At 41.1% G+C, this 14,052-nt stretch overlaps 5 protein-coding genes across 5 annotated transcripts; 4 read left to right on the top strand and 1 right to left on the bottom strand.

The window, feature by feature from the left end:
• Positions 1-1,760: 1,760 nt before the first annotated feature.
• EAE98_012351 (uncharacterized protein) lies at positions 1,761-2,692 on the top strand (the record flags this gene model as incomplete). The annotated part of the gene is made up of 3 exons (XM_038959976.1): positions 1,761-1,834; positions 1,889-1,955; positions 2,000-2,692. The coding sequence occupies 3 exons, from the start codon at positions 1,761-1,763 to the stop codon at positions 2,690-2,692; spliced, it is 834 nt and encodes a 277-aa protein (XP_038803671.1).
• A 499-nt stretch (positions 2,693-3,191) lies between these two features.
• Positions 3,192-5,656, top strand: EAE98_012350 (uncharacterized protein; the record flags this gene model as incomplete). Its single annotated transcript, XM_038959975.1, has 4 exons — positions 3,192-3,422; positions 3,483-3,744; positions 3,794-4,258; positions 4,314-5,656. 4 exons carry the CDS (start codon positions 3,192-3,194, stop codon positions 5,654-5,656), a joined length of 2,301 nt encoding a protein of 766 aa, XP_038803670.1.
• A 1,254-nt stretch (positions 5,657-6,910) lies between these two features.
• On the top strand, positions 6,911-7,342 carry EAE98_012349 (uncharacterized protein; the record flags this gene model as incomplete). The annotated part of the gene is made up of 1 exon (XM_038959974.1): positions 6,911-7,342. One exon carries the CDS (start codon positions 6,911-6,913, stop codon positions 7,340-7,342), a length of 432 nt encoding a protein of 143 aa, XP_038803669.1.
• Positions 7,343-8,638: 1,296 nt separating this feature from the next.
• EAE98_012348 (uncharacterized protein) lies at positions 8,639-10,778 on the top strand. The gene is made up of 3 exons (XM_038959973.1): positions 8,639-9,117; positions 9,174-9,724; positions 10,359-10,778. The coding sequence occupies exons 1-3, from the start codon at positions 8,741-8,743 to the stop codon at positions 10,526-10,528; spliced, it is 1,098 nt and encodes a 365-aa protein (XP_038803668.1). The 5' UTR covers positions 8,639-8,740; the 3' UTR covers positions 10,529-10,778.
• A 449-nt stretch (positions 10,779-11,227) lies between these two features.
• EAE98_012347 (uncharacterized protein) lies at positions 11,228-13,305 on the bottom strand (the record flags this gene model as incomplete). The annotated part of the gene is made up of 5 exons (XM_038959972.1): positions 11,228-12,129; positions 12,178-12,312; positions 12,373-12,968; positions 13,018-13,123; positions 13,182-13,305. 5 exons carry the CDS (start codon positions 13,303-13,305, stop codon positions 11,228-11,230), a joined length of 1,863 nt encoding a protein of 620 aa, XP_038803667.1.
• Between the last annotated feature and the right edge of the window lie 747 nt (positions 13,306-14,052).

Below are 14,052 nucleotides of genomic sequence, written 5' to 3'. Positions count from 1 at the left end.
TAGCTGTGTGATAATCGTCGTCCTTCCGAGACTAATGCAGGTGACGAAAAGCGACACATGTATTGTGTTTATTAATCTTTCTATGATATCGACTTAAATACTCGTAGCTCTAGAATTGTATACTTTCTGGTTGTAGTAATACTGTGTTTATTAATCTTTCTGTTATATAATCTAAATACTCGTGCGGCTACGATAGAAAGTAAGAGTTGAGGCCCCGGCTTATCGCACACTACCCTTTTTCGTGACAAAATCCCTGCAAAAAAGTCGTTTTCCTATATAAACTTATTTCTTTTATAATTCAATAAATAATCCAAAATTTAATTTGAAAATCTCTTATATAAGAAATTATTATATTTGAAATCTTAAAAAATGAATGGATTATTTTTAGCATTTTTTTTGATATAGTTATAGGTTTTCAAAGTTGAAATTTTTCGAAATTTATTACATGTAACACTTTTCCCATACAAAAAAGTCGATTTTTTTGGATTTTTTGGAAATTCTAACTTTGAAAACTTACAACTATATTAAAAAAAATGCTAAAAATAATCTATTCATTTTTTTAAATAATTTCAATAATCAATTATAATATATATCAATTTCAATAATACAATTCTTATATTTATTGAAATAATATATAGTTTAAAAGTTGAAGAAATGAAGGTTTTTGGTATGTTTTCGGCTAGTGTGCGATAAGCCGGGGCCTCAACTCTTACATAATACTCCATCTAAATATGGGTCACCAATCATCTTGTATTTTACCACCTTCTGATAAATGCATCTAGCTTTGGAGTTGTATACTTTCTGATTGTACGAGTGTTATGTTTATTATTAATCTTTCTGTTGTATCGATGCAAAATTGTTGCAAATACAGCTAGGAAGTGGATAATGCTTCATCTAGATATGGGTTACTGATCACTTCATATTTTATTACTTTTTCATACATATACATTTAGCTTCGGAGTTGTATATTTTCTGACTGTGTTTATTAATCTTTTTATTGTATTGATCTAAATACTTATATGGCTAAGAAGTATATAACTCTGGAACTGAGAAAACCAGGTTAGTTATCTTGTAGTTTGTCATCTTGTAATATGCATCTAGCTTCAGAGTTGTACACTTTCTGGCTGCACGATAGTAATCACGATTGGCTTCTCGGTGAACAGAAGAAATGTGGATGGTAGCGCTATCTTAAAACCTGACGAAGTATAAGACTGAGCTCCTTATCGATCTTGAACATCAACGTCTGTTTGTATAGCTCGAGACGCATCGAACTCATCCCCCCACAAACTCGAAGTCATGTCATCTTCTTCTTGTCTGTAATGAATCAAGCCGGAATTGGATTTTGCCTTTCCTTTCACCGCTTTTACTTACACCCCACATGCTCCAGTCCTCAATTCTCTCGTATCATTGTAAATAGTTGTGATGGAACAAAGTCAATACCAAATACCTAGATAGTTCCATCCATCAGCTATTCAACTAAGTCATAGAAGACTATTCAACTAATTCATAGAAGGAGTAGTGACGCATGGAATCTGGGCAACGACTAATGACTTAATCATGACGTCGTTCAGTTTCCCACTTATGCTTCTGCTGGAAGTTTGCCCCCCCAAATCCGGCCCTAATACCAATCCTGATGTATATATGCATAGCTGGCTGGCATACTTGGTGAGTATCATCGTTGGGATTATTCTCATGTAAGAAATCTAGACGAAACACTCTATAATCAGCCAGCTACACCTCTTCCTTCAACTGCAACAATCATGCCCAGAGTCTTTTTCATCACTGGTACTTCTACCGGGTTCGGAAACCATCTCGTCCAAGAGGTTCTCGATAAGTAAGCTCTCTTTGAAAAATGCTGTAAAATAAAGCTTAACTGATCTCAACCTAGAGGAGATATTGCCGTCGCAACTGCTCGTAAGCCTGAGACTTTAAAGTTCGAGGGGACAAGTGAAAAGGTACTATCTCTGCCCCATAAGATGGAGCTCTCTAATAGCAACAGAACTTTCTAGCCCTCAAACTTGATGTAACTAGTCAATCTGACATTGAAAACTCTTTCAAATCCGCAACCGATAAATTTGGCCGCGTCGATGTAGTCGTCAACAATGCAGGATACGGCCTTGCCGGTGTCTTTGAAGAAGTCAGTGAGCAACAAGCTCGCACTCAGATGGAGGTAAACTTCTTCGGCCTTCTTGCCGTGACCAAAAAGGCAATGGATGTAATGCGAAACCAAAAGCCATGTGGCGGCCTCATTCAACAAGTCACTAGTATTGGAGGTCAAAGAGGCGTGCCTTTTTTCAGCATTTACTGTGCAAGTAAATGGGCAGTCGAGGGCTTCACTGAAAGTATTAGTCAAGAAGTGAAGCCGGAATGGAACATCAAGTTCACTTGTGTTGAGCCAGGTGGATTCCGAACTGATTGGGCTGGAAGATCTATGCAATTTCCCGAGAAACGAAACCCTGCGTATGATCATCTGAATGCCAAGGAAGCAATGGAAAAGAGGAACGGCACTCAAGCTGGAGATCCAGAGAAAGGTGCGAAGGCAATGTACAAACTTGCTACACTATCGAATCCACCTTTGCGAGTAGTGATTGGCAGCGATGCTTATAAGGCAATCATGGCGAAGATCGAGGCTTACGGGGAGAATTATAAGAAGTACGAGGAGATCTCTAATAGTTGCGACGTTGACGAATGAGCAATAACATAGTCGAATTGCCTGACATACTATCAATTTGTAAAGATAATATGTATCATACCAACGTTTCCAAGTGAATCAAGAGCATGGTGGTGAATCATCATGGATGTGATTGGAATCCTATTGAGCCTCCTCTTATGCAGCCATCCGCCTTGGCAAAAATCATGTGTCAATCAAGAAACTCACGAATACCTACCTTCCTAAACAACAAACGAAAAAGGCTCTCATCGTACCTTCCTTCGAGCATGATTCTTCTTATCCGAAAGACATCACTTCGGAGGTTCGGACATGGACCAGCCGATGGGACAATTTAATACCGTTAAGTAAACAAAGTGAAAGGCTTGAAAAACTTCATCATTTGAAATCAACTTCTTTCTTTTGCGGCAGTCAACTGTGAAAATACTGGTACGACTTTGTTGCCGCATCTCTTTTATACTTGCTTTGTGCTTTACAAATTATACTACCAGAACTTCATTTTTGTACTTGATTGTTTTCTACCATGGCATCGAGTGAAGAGCTTAGCGGACTCAATACAAATTATGATGAACCAAAGAAAGGCTCTCCCTGCTTGACTATCTATGAGCTCTATCAAGTCGAACAGTATGAAGCACAGGAGTTATTCGAATTTGAACAATATATCAAAATCATTCGATTTGCTGAAGCTGTGTGCTCTGGTACTCATCCTCGATTTGGCGTTTTCCCTCAATCTGAAACTGGAGCGCACATGACGGTAAATACCGGCCACATAAAAACATACAATCTGTATGCTAACATTGGTTGTTGATTCCAGGGCGCGGAAGCTTCTATGGAGGTGGATGTTGAGTTTAAAAATAGTCGCTTTGAAGAGCTCAAAGCCCCGACAGGATTGAACTTCATGCCAAAAGCAGACAAAAAGACGAGAGAAAAAGGATACGCTGAACAGAGTATAATCAACGCAGAGGATTTGCACGGAGCTCGGTATATTCATGATCCAGTCATGGACTATTATGAGATGTTATCGTTGGATTCATCTGCCTCGATTGAGGACATAAAGAAGGCATACTCTGAATTGAGTATGTCAATATGGTTGATATTTATTCAAACTCTGCTGACAACTTCAAGGACGGATCCATGATTCAGAGTCCGACGAAGGAAAAACGAAATGGCGCGGAAAAGAACCGACAATATCACAAGATATGAAACAAAATTGGAACAACATCGAGCGTGCATTCATGATACTATCGGATCACGAAAGGAAGTGGAGCTACGATATTGATAGAGAGCTGCGCCTGAAGGGCTTTGAGCGAAAAAATAAAAAGCCGGACGAGTCGCTAGCACAAATCCAGTTCGCTGCCTTTCGCGAGGAAGTAGTTCGTTCAATAGGAGCGCCTCATTCTGACGACCCCCCCGAGCCATATAACGAAGATTTCTTCAAAAGTGTTACCAAAGGCATTGTCGTCGAGGAGAAAGACATAAACTATGATATAAACTATTATCATGATCTGGGCGCTAATGACACAAAGAAGAGCTCATCGTGGAATGGAGTCATCAGTAGACATCATTTGGGGAGCCTTTTGCGAAGTATGGGTGAGAAGATAGTGATCACTCTTTTACAGACGATAGGGTACTAAGCGGGTTTTAGGTCATGACTACATCCGTAATCTCAGACAGGCCAAAAATCAGAAGGCTATGGACAAGGTGCGCTCCGAATGGAACCAGAAGCTAATCTCTTACATGATACTGAAGGATGAGAAACTTCGTCGGAAATACAATGAGCACAATCACAGCTATAAGTTCTACGAACATTTGCAAAAAGAACATGACTCCAAGGAGCTTGAAAGAGTGCACAACTCACTAGTTCTAGTATCAGAGAAGATAGAGCTTCGTGGCAAGAGTTTTAGCTTTCAGCAAGCGACTACAGGTTATTCCTTCCGAAAACTATCCACAGAGACGAATGATGTTTTTATGAAGGGTGTTTCGGATGATGGAGCTAGTGCTTCTGATACGCTGACCAGAGTGGAACAAAATACAGAGATAGATTACTCAGTGGCTATTACATCTTCTGAAAAGCTCGGCGATCGTGTTCAAGTAAATCCCCATACTATCACTGACCGTCTTCCCAAATTAATGTCTCAAGCCTTTTCCATTAGTAAAGTCCCGCTTCAAAATAAACTTATTAATCAAAACGCCGAATTATTGACTGGCTCACTCAAATCTTCTACACTGCAACGTAAATTGTTACAGACTCGGGAAATTCAAGCACAACGTGTAGTTCAAGAAAAGAAAGCTCCATCGAAACTTTCAGTTCAAGCAACGGAGCGAAGTGCCAAATTTTCGAAGGAAGCTCGAACCCAACATCCAGCTGTTCAAGATCAAGTGCCCAAAATTCTACCTGATCAACAGGCTTTCGTCCAAAAGCAACTTAATGCGCAACGAGCCGCTGTACAAAGTGCGGCTTTGCATCGTGCAGAAATTCAAAGATCCTTGGGTTTAGACAGAGCTCCTCCAACCGGTCCTCGAATTCCGTTAGGTATGGCTCCCCGCTTGATGATAAGTTCATTTGCACACAGCTTGAACTCCACTTCGCCGTCGAAGTCATGCACACAACTTGGGTTGAAGATAATTCCTCCTCCCATGATCAATAAATTTGCTGAGATCACGGGGTCTACATTACAGCTGTCGAAAGGCAGCAAGCAGGGCCCAGCGAAAAAGAAGCGAAGGGTCCGGGATAAAGAGTCTGATGGAAAGAAAGAGATAAGAAACGTGGGTAATCGAGATGGCAGTGGAAGCGGTGTTGATGTAACATTGCAGGATAGAGGGAGGGTGAAAGAAGACCGAGGGGAGAAGAGTAGTTTGAAGGAGGACGGGGAGATATTAGAGGATGAGAGAGGGGGCGAAACCGGTCGGAGACAAAGCGGAAATAATGGAGTTGGGAGAGATAGTAGTGGAAAAAAGCGCAAGAGAGAGCACAGGAAAGATTCATGACGCCCTGCTAAATATAGGGTGCAGTGGAGAGATATGTGATAAAGCCACAACGGGGCCTCTTTTCTATAGGCGACATTACATACACAGATATGAAGGAGACTTGATGGGCATGGTTGGGTGCAGAATTGAAGAGATTGTGGTTCAATTTGGGATCATTGAAATTTGAACTTTACACGGATTGGCATAAAGTTGATCTAGGCTATGTGAAAGATGAAGTTACCACGGTCTATTTCATTCGGCACGATGAATTACAATTAATCCTAAATACCGTTTCAGAAATATTGATTTGACATTTTGGTATCCACTTGTCATTTTAGGTAGACCAAGCCAAATTGTTGGAACACGTGTATATAGATTAGCAAACGCCCCCTTGATACGAAGAGGGCAGACAACAATATACAATCCCACTTTACCCATATCATTTATGTGTATACACTACCTTACCAAGTGAACCCAACACAAATTCTGAAATCGGCGTTTTCACAAGCTTATAATCATAATGCATGATTCTAAATCAATCATTCTGGTATGAAGAAACATGTTTCCCATATGACTACGATTTCGTCATACAAAATATTTCAACCCAAAAGTAAAGATAGTAACTTCATGAGTGGTTCCAAGGGCATTTGACTCGAGCACGTACATTGAAACATCAATTTTTATCTCAGCTTAGTCAAAGTCATAATAGTCCTTGTGGCATGATTCTCAAGATTCACTAACATCGTTCGACACACGGGAAGTCAAAAGTTTTCCCACCTAACTACGGGAATAATTGTTATATATCCTTTTAATCTGCGTGGGAATACCTTTGATTAACCATTAAGTCGGTCATACTCGATATACAGATTCAGAACACGGAAACTCTGGGATAGGTTCAGCTAATCTGTCTTGATAATAATACTGTACGTATCACGCCATCGAGGATAGCAAAGGACTAATGGCATTAGTGCACTGGTTGCTAGACCATCGAGAAGACGATACTTGCGAGCCAACATCATCCATATCCAACGAAACAAGATGTGTATCTTGAGGCTTTTCTATTGTAGCGTTTGTCCTGAATTCCATAAACTTGCGTATTCGGCGCGATTCTGTTCATCTAATGAGATCCCTCTTATCGAACTCCCTGCCACACACAAGTTCCTTCGCATCGAAATATTACATCGAGCTGCCAGATGTTACAAATTCACAGATCCAGTGCTGGATAAATTGCATATATACTGCACGTGTCCTGGCGGGGTTGAGGGGGAGGCAAAGATGTTACTTAAGCAAATGGCTGATGAAAGTGTCAATATTCTTAAAGCTTTTGACAAGGCCTTCGAATATGATCATGATAATTGTTGGATTAAGGAAAAGGTATGGAAGCGTGGAATGAGCTTTGCAGAATTCATCCACCAGGTAAAGATGACCTTGACTGGAAAGAAAATCAAAAGGAGATTCAAGGTAGATGAACGAGTCGGATGGACGAAACCTTGGATAAATGAAACCTCTCTTGCGGAACAGGAACAAAATATCCCCAACTATGACATCGTTCAGGAAGTTTATGAACAGAAGCATTTAGCAGTTCTTGATCAAGAGGTCATCGAAAGCTTGTGCGAAATTTTAAAAGATTTGGCGGAGAAAGGCTTTAGAGTAGATCATTCACTCATTTCTTATGGAGACTCGACCGAAAAGGACGATAGGGAGTGAGCAACTTCCTGATAGAAAAATGGCGCTATCATCTGGTATGAATGGGCCAAAACTTGTGTTTTAACAATGCGTTGCTTTTCACTGGAAGATCACAGGAATGATCGAGCTAGTTTATCAGTTGCCGTACTGAATTTGAGATACCAGTATTTAGTATCTATTCGCATGAATTTTCTGAAGAGGAAAAATTGATTGGCTGCTTTGGTGTGGATAGTCTGAAGTATCTCGCTGTAAAAGAAACTTCAAGGTGATATTCTCAGTAGACATTGTGACTTGATTTCTTTCTCATCCTCTTGAAACCAGTGCGATGATCGTTTCCAGTAACATGCATCCCATCTAACGAATCAGTCTCAGAGTACTTTACATCTGATAAAATCCAACGAAATAATTGACAGCCACTATTCCAGACAGTGTTGAGATATCCAGCAAGCAGTTGCTCTGTCATAATCCAGTGTACTGAAGAAATCCACACCAGGCCAAATCCGAAGTAATCACTAGATCGTGAGAACAACTCGGTATAGAGCATGAAAGACTACACTAGAGGCTCCTTAAATCCTTCCTGTCATCTGTTGGAATGCACTGAAGGGCAAATTGCTTTTCCTTCGATCGTACCGAAGTGCATATGTGCTGGCAGTTGTTTCGTCATGACCGACAATAAAGAATTGCAGCTTTTAGGGTACTAAACTGGGATTGTAGAGATCTAGATGGTAGATAATGGTATCGAGCTACTTTAGGGTCAAGAATGCCAGTGATTTGGGATTGCAGTGAGTACTATGACTATGAAACGATTGATCGAGGGCAACCAACGATGGAGGCCAGCTGTACTTGAGCAAATCAATTGATCGCAGTTTGCACTAAGCTCTGGTGGGTGATATTCCTCCTTGTAGAGATCAAAAGATCAACCCCAAACGAAGGAGAAATGTAAAGTTGTCGTGATGAACTAGAATTCCTAGAAAATAAAAATTCACGTCATTTTGTTGTTTGCTCACCTCGGCAATTTTGCTAGCGAGGCGCTCTCCTGAGCCTACAGGATAGCTCGAGGGTAGCTTGGCTCGAGCTTGGTTTAAAACACCGAGGATCTGATGGATCTATCATCAATATTACAAAAGTAGAATAAGGTTGTGATTGCAAATGCTGATTGGGGGAATTGAAATGCTGAGCAATCGAGACTGACCAATGGCATATATTCCCGAGGTCATTACAAATAGCCGCAGCCACATTTTAAAAAACTTTATCCTCTACGCATTGGTCAGCCCTAAATCAGCAACTCATAAGCAATGCGATAAGCAATCGGATAAGCATTTCATCATCAATATTTCAATACTCGAGTAGAGTCCAATATCGTTCAAATCCACATCTCATCCGTTCTCAAATATCCTATAAAACTCTCATGCCATTCAGATGAAGTTGCTTCTTCTTCTTTTTTCAATCATCATTGCAGTATTCTCAATTGTATTCAGAGATCCAATTATCGAGCATATCGAAACCATAAGTTACTTGTTTACAAATAGTACAGCCACAACTCCTTCACAACCACAACTTTATAACTTTCCATCCGCTTCATATTTTAGCACATCAAAAGCAGTCAACATGACAACACCAAGAAGGATCCTGAAAGCCTTTTTGGCACGCGAGCAAGCGGAGGGTGCGGGAGCGCGAGTTCGTCGTTCAATCGGCTCACCTCAACTAAGGAACTTCTCACCATTCCTTATGCTTGACCATTTCAACTCTAAGTCCGGAGCTGGATTTCCAGATCATCCACACAGAGGACAGGAAACGTAAGTTAACCTTTTCATTTCTCCGTGTCAAACTGCCACTGACTCAACCTCATCAGGATAAGCTACATCCTCCAAGGTGCTGTCGACCATGAAGATTTCACAGGAAATTCAGGGACCATCGAAACAGGAGATCTTCAATTCATGACTGCCGGAAGAGGAATAATGCACTCAGAAATGCCACGACAACATGCTGATGGCAGCGCAAATATTGGATTACAGCTCTGGGTAGACTTACCCGAGAAACTCAAGAAATGCGAGCCACGATATCGTGATTTACGAGCCAAGGAAATTCCACGCATCGACATCGACGATGGAAAAGTACATGTGAAGATCATCTCAGGCCGAAGTCATGGCGTTGATAGTGTAAAAGACTTAGCTTATACACCCGTTTGGATTTTCGACATAGAAATCAAACCGGGTGGAAAGATTGTGCAATCATTACCGGCTGGGTGGAACGCTTTTGCCTATATTTTGAGTGGGGAGGCGGTCTTTGGAAGTGGAGATGAGAAGACTAAGGTTGCACAATTCCACAATGTGGTATTCCGTCAGGAGGGAGATTTGGTGAATGCAGAAGTCGAAGAGTCTGCTAAAGAAAATGCACATTTTAGTAAGTTCTTCATTCGTTTGATTGGTTTTCGCTTTATTTTGAATTACAACCTCCCAAACCCCGCGTCCAAAATTTGCAGAAGCAAAAGAGGGGTTAAACTCGTCAAATCTCCTTCACCAGAACCATCAACCACAAAAATCCATAACAAAACAACCATCTATGAGATTGAAGTCAATCAAAAAAGCAAAACAGTGATGCGTTCGCCGGGAATCGAACCCGGGGCCCATCGAGGTTGTTTCGTACTCTTCTGATGAAGGAAGAGTTTGATGGCAACGATGGATTTTACCACTAAACCACAAACGCTGGTTGTTTCTTAGTTGTTGAAATCGCTTCTCTTGTTTGCAAATAATACAGAGTGAAAAAACCACCATCCAGACTGCCGTGCTGCAGGGTTGGCTGCAGAGTTTGCAAGAGCGGGTCAATACATGCAAGAAGGGGCCGAATGTTACCCGAGTGGGGTCAGATTGCAGCCGAGATAGACAGGGGCATTTGTTGGTGGGGTAAATTCCAAAGCAAGTTGCTTCGCTACACTACTCATTCAAGTCACACTTCTACAGTCTTTCATTTATCTCTCCAATGATTAATTTTTATCTCTCATGTCATAAGAGAAAATATATACTAACGACTTCTTTAGTTCTAGTAGCAGGCCAACCCCTCGACCAAAAGATAGTCCAATACGGCCCCTTTGTCGTCAATTCAGAAGAGGAGATATATCAAGCGATGGAGGACTTCCAGACCCATTCTAATGGGTTTGAAAGGGCGAAGGGATGGAAAAGTAAGCTTGGCAAGTCGATGGTTCATTAGAATATTTCGAGGGGTAACAACTTGGGGAGTTCTTGGTTGGAGGCAGTGATTATTGTCAGGCGAATAAAAGGAGGAGTTGGGTGTTTTGATCTCTATAGCTTGGGAGTGCTTCTTCTGGTTGAACTAATACAATTGGCATTTTTATTTTAAACTCATGGTTGCTATTTGTTAGTTTTTTTTGTGGTGTTAGTACGATGTAATTCCTCGTTATTCTCTATGATAGATTGCAATTCACTCCAATATAAAATCCTAGTTCAAATATGCCATATGATCGTAAATTGCAAAATTAATATGTGAACTTAGGAATACTAACTCCTGAATATTGTTTTCACACTTCAATTTAATACATACTTCTGCTATTGAGTTCTCAGATGTGGGAGCAGAACCGAGGGGAGGATGAAGAAAAGTAAAATGGAATGAGACGAGTGCCTATCACTTGGAGCAGATGATAATTGAAGTCTATCATTAGGCTCAGGATCTTATGTGTAAATGACAACCTCACCAATTCATTTGTATTCTCAAAAGCACTCATGAAATGCTAATCCTAACCATTGTATCTAAAATTGGCAGTTTGAGATACTCGGACTTCGATAGCTCAAGTGCTTACCCATCCCTGTGCAAATGGCAGAGACTAGAAAGTTAATCTCCGTACCTCTTCATCCCCAACCTAGATACCTCCATTAAGACAGCTAGTCCATTTCAAACAAAGCAATCCTTAAATCTCTCCTTTCCTCTCTTGACAAACCTCAAAGGAACAGGCTCTCCAGACATCTTTAGCGTGATAACAGTCTCACTCTCCTTTATGAGTCGTCTCGCTCTCTCCATTGCTTTCTCGTAAACCACTCTCCTATCTCCAACATTCATCTTCTCAACCTCCTCATCACTCGCCCATTTTCTGACATCCAACTCAACGCTCCAGACTTTGAATATCACAGCCAATGCAGCCATCATCTCAACTTGCGAGAATCTTTTCCCCATACAGGCGTGGGCGCCTTCTGACCAGGGTATAAATGCTCCTCTACGTGGTACAAAGAGTAGATTGTCATTCGAAGCGTCAGGGGAGGCCTTGTCCTTTGAGTTTTTCTCATAGCCGGGTAGCCATCTCTCAGGTACAAAGTCATCTAAATCGTGAGATTTATCACTAATCCGGCTTTTTTGACATGGCCAATAACGCGGATTTCGATGCACACCCATGACATCGAAATGCAGAAACGTGTTTGCCGGGACCGTGATAATTTTTCCGTCAAAATTCATTTGTCTCAATTCCAAGCTGACCTTCGGAATGGCAATAACAGGGGACATGACTCTTAAAGATTCGTTCATGACGGCTCCAACAAAACTGTCGTGTAAAGCTGGGAAATCTGTTTCATAATTCCAGGACTCTGATGATCTGTCTGTAAGAACTGTATCAAGCGTCGATTGAAGTTGATCTTGTGCCGTGAGAAAAACAGACAGGAAGAGGATTATGAAGTGTATGGCGTTAGATGTGGTTTCGTGGCCTGCGAAGAGGAATATAAAGGAATCGGCTATCGCTTCTTGCTTGGTGAGCATTTTCTTCGAATCATCCGAGGATTCGAGTCGAGTAGCTTCTACCAAAGAACCTGATGTTTGATTAGTATTTGTTTCAGGAATTCAAGAAGTTTAAATACCTATAATGCCCATTGCTGCAGAATCTTTATTCTGGCCACTTTCAATAACCTTCAAATTGTGATCAAACAGCTCATTGAAATAGTCACCACATTCGACAAATGACTGATACCACTTCTTATGGAAAGGTGAGATACCTAAGCTCGTGTTAGATCTCACCTGTAGTCCAGACTCACCAAGAAAGAAATTCCACTTACTGTATACCCACATCGGAGCAAGCGCTGCCCAAATGATATCATGAACCAATGTACCCAGAGCTTCCTTAAACATCAATCGATGATTACCCTCAAGCTTAGTGGTATTGAAACCGGGAACAATATTGTTACCCAACTCCTCATCGTCTCCTTCCCAGCTCTGGCTAATGCCATACGCCGCTCCAGAAATAACATGTAGACCTAAAACCGCAGTATCCGGTGCAGTATCTTTAACTTCCAGATTCTCTTCATTCGAATCTTTCGCTCCTGACCAATGTCTTAGCATTCCATACGCCTGGTTCATAGTCTCCTTCCACACTACAGCATAACTCCTCTCCGAGAATGCAGGCGCGACAACTTTCTTATGACGTTTCCATTCATCCTTCTCCGTGGTGAGAATGTTCTTTCCGTACAAATCGACAATTCCGTATACTTCAATGGGTTTCTGAAAGTGATTTCGCCGAATAGACATTTGGTATATAGTATCTGCATTGGCCATGCTAAGATATATCTGACCAGGACTAATGATGAGAAATGCTTCTCCATGTAGTTCACGGAGTTCCTGGCTATAGTGCCATCCTCGATGGGGGTCAAGATAGCTGCTATGAGTCAGTTGATTGGATGTATGCTAATGCGATGCGACCTTACATAATCATTGGATATAACCAATTTTGAGAATATGGGAGACATTTCAGAATACTGAAAACAATATCATGGATACCGGCCCAGAGAAATCCAGCTATACCGTTGATTGCTACACCAAAGGTTAGAAATAAGTTCACGACGGCACGAAGGTTTCACGGTTAACCCACGAGATATGATGTAGGGAAGTCCAGTGGTCTTTGCGATCGCGATATTTCGATTCAGCGAAAGGTACGCATTGGAGACCCAAAGTACCAGAATGGATACAAAGATCCAGATAAGAGAGAAAGCCATGCTGTCGAAGTTGTAAATCACGAAAGGGAAAGTTTCGCAAAGTGCAACAACCTGGCAAAACGAATTTTCGAGTTTTGAGATCGAGGAGGAAGAACTTTTAAGAAAAAAGAAATGAACCAAAGCTAGCTATTATTCACTATCCCATTAAAACTTTTAAATAACGTTATCAGATTCACTGCTATCGAGAAGAACGAAACTCCAACCCAAGGAGAGGGGTTTCATTGCCGGTTCATATAATAAGACACACGGAATTACAGACAACCACCAGTAGGTACTTATCCACTCCATACTATATGTGTGAAGCCAGAAACGGAAGGTATGATGCTGATTGGACACGATTATGCACGATTTGATGGTGGCGTTTTGAAATTATATTGTGGCGTCTCCTTTTCTCAGCTGTACACAACTGCCCGCGTGTCACCAACCCAAATATCAAATGAGGAATTTGCGAAGTTTAGACCCATGAGAGATTTGATCATGAATCATTGAGTGTTTTGTGTAACATTTAGTAGGACTTACTGAATCAAGGATACAGCACTAGATTTGTATTTTGAATCTTGATGGGCGAAATGAGATCACCATCTTGAGTGGTAGCTTGTTTACGGATATGTAGCCGTATTAGCAACAGCATCAGCATTCGGATCTTCTTTTCACAACCTTCACTGAGTGACATTCCAGGGTTTGAAGAACATGGTGCCGATACAGATTCCTATGATTGAATTAATAAGGAACTTCAAGATACTTATT

This window comes from Botrytis deweyae, assembly GCF_014898535.1.
Source record: "Botrytis deweyae strain B1 chromosome Unknown BDEW_064, whole genome shotgun sequence".
NCBI classification, from domain to species: Eukaryota; Fungi; Ascomycota; class Leotiomycetes; order Helotiales; family Sclerotiniaceae; genus Botrytis; species Botrytis deweyae.
The sequence above is the reverse complement of the archived record's forward strand: the minus strand, read 5'-3'. Positions and strand labels throughout refer to the sequence as shown.